Here is a 3,577-nt window from a genome sequence, read left to right as displayed (position 1 = left end):
GAACATCCGTGAGTAGGCTTTCGTGCCTTGATTAACACCCTCCAATATTATTCAAATGAGCGATCATCCAGAAACGGTTTATTAATACTATATTTTTAATTTTTTATGTCATTCCTTTTCCTTTCATGGTTTGTCTTTGTTAGATGTCATTAGAATTAAACTATTCACCTAATGGTGTGAAAAGACGACAAAAGATAGAGATAGATTCATAGGCGTCCAAGTCCAAAAGAAAGCAAGAAAAAATAAATAAAAATAGAAAATAAAACAATTTCCCCCACCCACAAGTAGTCAAGTCGTCTTAACGGATCATATATGTTTATTTTTTTTTATTACTCCAACAAAATAAAAAAAAAAAATATACAATCACAATTCTGATACTGATCAACAACTACCACGAAAGTCTTAGCCCAATATTCTCATCGTTCAAACTCATACTACGATCAAGTTGTCTCTTTTCTCTCCTTTTCTTTCTTCCTCCTTTATCCTTCACCTAAATGAGAAATCCCTTTTCTTAGATAAATAATCTCTGCCTTGTTGCCACTGCCATGATCATCATCACAAAGCACACAATTTTGATCCTTCTAGTGTTATGCTGTCTCTTCCTCTCTCTAAGCACAGCACAAGTAAACTACCGAACGTGCAACCAAACATGCGGTTCATCCAAACCCTACCCTTACCCTTTCGGATTCTCCTCCGACTGCGGAATCCGCCTCAATTGTACCACCGACGGCGGAATCTTGATCGGTAAATTCCCAGTCCAAGAAGTAACAACGGACAGCATAATCGTCGGCATCAAAGCACAGTGCAATCGCCCATTTTATACATTCCACGAACTCTTCAGCCACAAGTACGCTCCCACATCGGGGAACGTGATCTTCGTGCAGAACTGCTCCAAAACGGCGTCGTCTTGCACCGTTCCGGAGGCTATGGTGCGGGAATACTTTGACTACTCTGAGGATTGCAGAGAGGGAAGCAGCTTGAGCTGCTACTTCGAAAACAACAGCACCAACAAGTTCTTGAATAAGAGCATCTTGGATGGGTACGGCTGTGGCAACTTTATGTCTTCCATCTGTTCGGAAAATTTGAGGAACAATTCCGGTGCTCCGGTGTCGTTGGAGGTAGCCACAATTCAGCTTGGTTGGTGGCTTCAGGGAGCTTGCCAGTGTTCTAGTGATGCTAATTGTACCGAAATTGAGTCCCCCGTTGATCGGAAACCCGGCTTCCGGTGTACCTGCAAGGAAGGCTTTGTCGGCGATGGCTTTCTTGCCGGAACAGGCTGTACGAAAATCAGAGGTTAGTTCTTGCCTTTGTTCTTATTATTATTTTCTAAAGTATTATAGTTAGTTAACTTTTAGTTAGATTAATTTAATTTCTATACCCCAAATTTTTAGATACATTTTTAGTGGTGCAAAACTTTTCTGTCTTTGTTTTTTTTTGAGGCGTGCTACACATACAAGTCTTTTTGGCTTACAAGTCTTACAAGTCCAATAAAACACACGCATTACACTTAATTAACGCATTACACACTTCCACATTCAAGAGTAAATAAAACGCACGTTATTCAACAACTTTCTGTTTTCAAAGCGTGCTACTCACCATGCATTATGAACGACTCTTCTTCTTCTTCTTCCATGAAAACAATTTTCTTGCCAAATTTGAAGATAATGGAACTTCAGAAATACACCCAAACGATTATAGAAATACACCCAAAAGATTACAGAAATACACCCAAACGGTTATAGGAATTCACCCAAAGGATTACAGAAATACACCCAAAGGATTACAAAAATACACCTAAAGGATTTAAGAAATACACCCAAAATTCGTTGAAGTACACCTTATGCATATTTCAGAACTCTTTCTCTTTCTCCCCCTCATCATCTTCTGCTGCTTCTTCTTCTTCAAAAACGATTTTAGAGCTTGATGTCAAAAAACAATGGAAATTGATAATAACGAAGAAAGAAAACAGAGAGAAAAGCACGTAAATAAAGAAGAATAATAGAAAGAGGAAGAAGAACGTGCAACAAGAAGAAGAAGAAGGAGAAAGAGAAGGCAAGAAACGAAAGAAAAGAAGAAGAAGAGGAAGAGGAAGAAGAACGTGCAAGAAGAAGAAGAACGAAAAAGAGAAAGCAAGAAACGAAAGAAAGGAAGAAGAAGAAGAAGAGGAAGAGGAAGAGGAAGAAGAACGTGCAGCAAGAAGAAGAAGAAGAAGGAGAAAGAGAAGGCAAGAAACGAAAGAAAAAAAGAAGAAGAAGAGGAAGAAGAAGAAGAAGAAGAACGTAGACCTTGCATCGCGTTTTTGAGGTTTATTCGTTAATTAACTTGTAAAGCATACAAGCCCTAATGACTTGTATGCAGAGCTTTTCTGTATTTTTTAATGGCGATTAGGAACAGGCTGAATATATTCTTTTAGTCGTGTATTTAATTAGGTAATATTATGTGGTTACTTGAGTTGGTCAGTTGTAAAGTGTCAGAATGAGGATCAAGACATGAGAGCTGGTTCTGAGATGGGGAGCTACACCAGCATGTCGTTAATTGGTTGGCGGATGGAGCCACCTATAAAGACACTTTAATGTTTAAATTAGTGTCCGTATGTTGAAGCGACTATATTAGGGTAATGATGACGTACCTAGAGAAAGGGGTAGGTCCCTCTCCCTTATCCTTATTCGCTCGGGTGGCCTCCCTTTCTCTAAAGTCCAACCTTTTCGAAACCTCTTCTAACTGTTAACTGTCAGAATCTTCGAGCTAAGAGAACGGATCACGTGAAGGGCGTCTGTCGGTACAGATGTGGGTGTGTGTCCGCTCGATAGACCTCGACCCCTGTTGGGTTAGCTAGAACAGTGCCCCCAATACGTCAAGGCGTGAGGTTCACGATTGGTGCATTCGCCTGCTCGCGTTTCCGTAAAAATAGTTTCTACTCAAAGTAGGTTTTTCGGCATGGGTCCAGGCTTCTAGTGGCTTCCTCGCGCGTGGGAGTTGCCCTCAACAGTTGTTTCAAAACCGTCGCTTCGATTATCGTATTTAGAACATTAAATACACTTGAATGTCATTCAAAAGCACGCAAAAAAGTCGATTCTACCCTTAACCTTTTGCGCTTCTTTTTCTACTATTATAATTACCACCTTTGTTTTATATTTTTTCTATTCTTCCCCTCCTTTTCTATAACTACCACCACCACTCACCTACTTCTTCCATCTTTCCTTCTGGAACTGCTACTTTTACCTTTGCCTAAGGATTTCATGTTGCTGCCGCGAGAGACTTGCCATTTCCAACTTCCAGCACCCTTCTGTGTCATAATTACTCATAATTACTGGTGGTAAGTGGCAATTTTATTTATTTTCTACCATTGCTGCTCTGCGTTTTTTTATTGTTGTCATTTTCGAATCTGGCATTTGTTAGATAATTTTTAAGAGAGTGTTATAGGTGTCTTTTTTGCGGTTTAGGCTAGGGTGGTTTAACACTTAGTTTTGGCTTAAAATCTTTCTTTAACCTTGTGTGATAATAAAAAAATAATGATAATTAAAAATAAAATAAAAAATATAATTATAAAAATTTAATAATAATAAAAATAAAATAA

The 3,577-nt window shown here is 38.8% G+C and overlaps 1 protein-coding gene across 1 annotated transcript in view; it reads left to right on the top strand.

Moving 5' to 3' along the window:
- The window catches only part of LOC107610170 (wall-associated receptor kinase-like 14), an 8,236-nt gene continuing 4,881 nt past the window's right edge, over positions 223 to 3,577 (top strand). The window contains exon 1 of the mRNA XM_016312264.2: positions 223 to 1,293. Coding sequence (XP_016167750.1) covers positions 546 to 1,293 — 748 coding nt within the window. The 5' untranslated portion in view covers positions 223 to 545. The remainder of the gene's footprint in view (positions 1,294 to 3,577) is intronic.

Source organism: Arachis ipaensis, chromosome B07 (genome assembly GCF_000816755.2).
Source record: "Arachis ipaensis cultivar K30076 chromosome B07, Araip1.1, whole genome shotgun sequence".
Lineage (NCBI taxonomy): Eukaryota > Viridiplantae > Streptophyta > Magnoliopsida > Fabales > Fabaceae > Arachis > Arachis ipaensis.
This window is presented reverse-complemented; position numbering and strand designations above follow the sequence as displayed.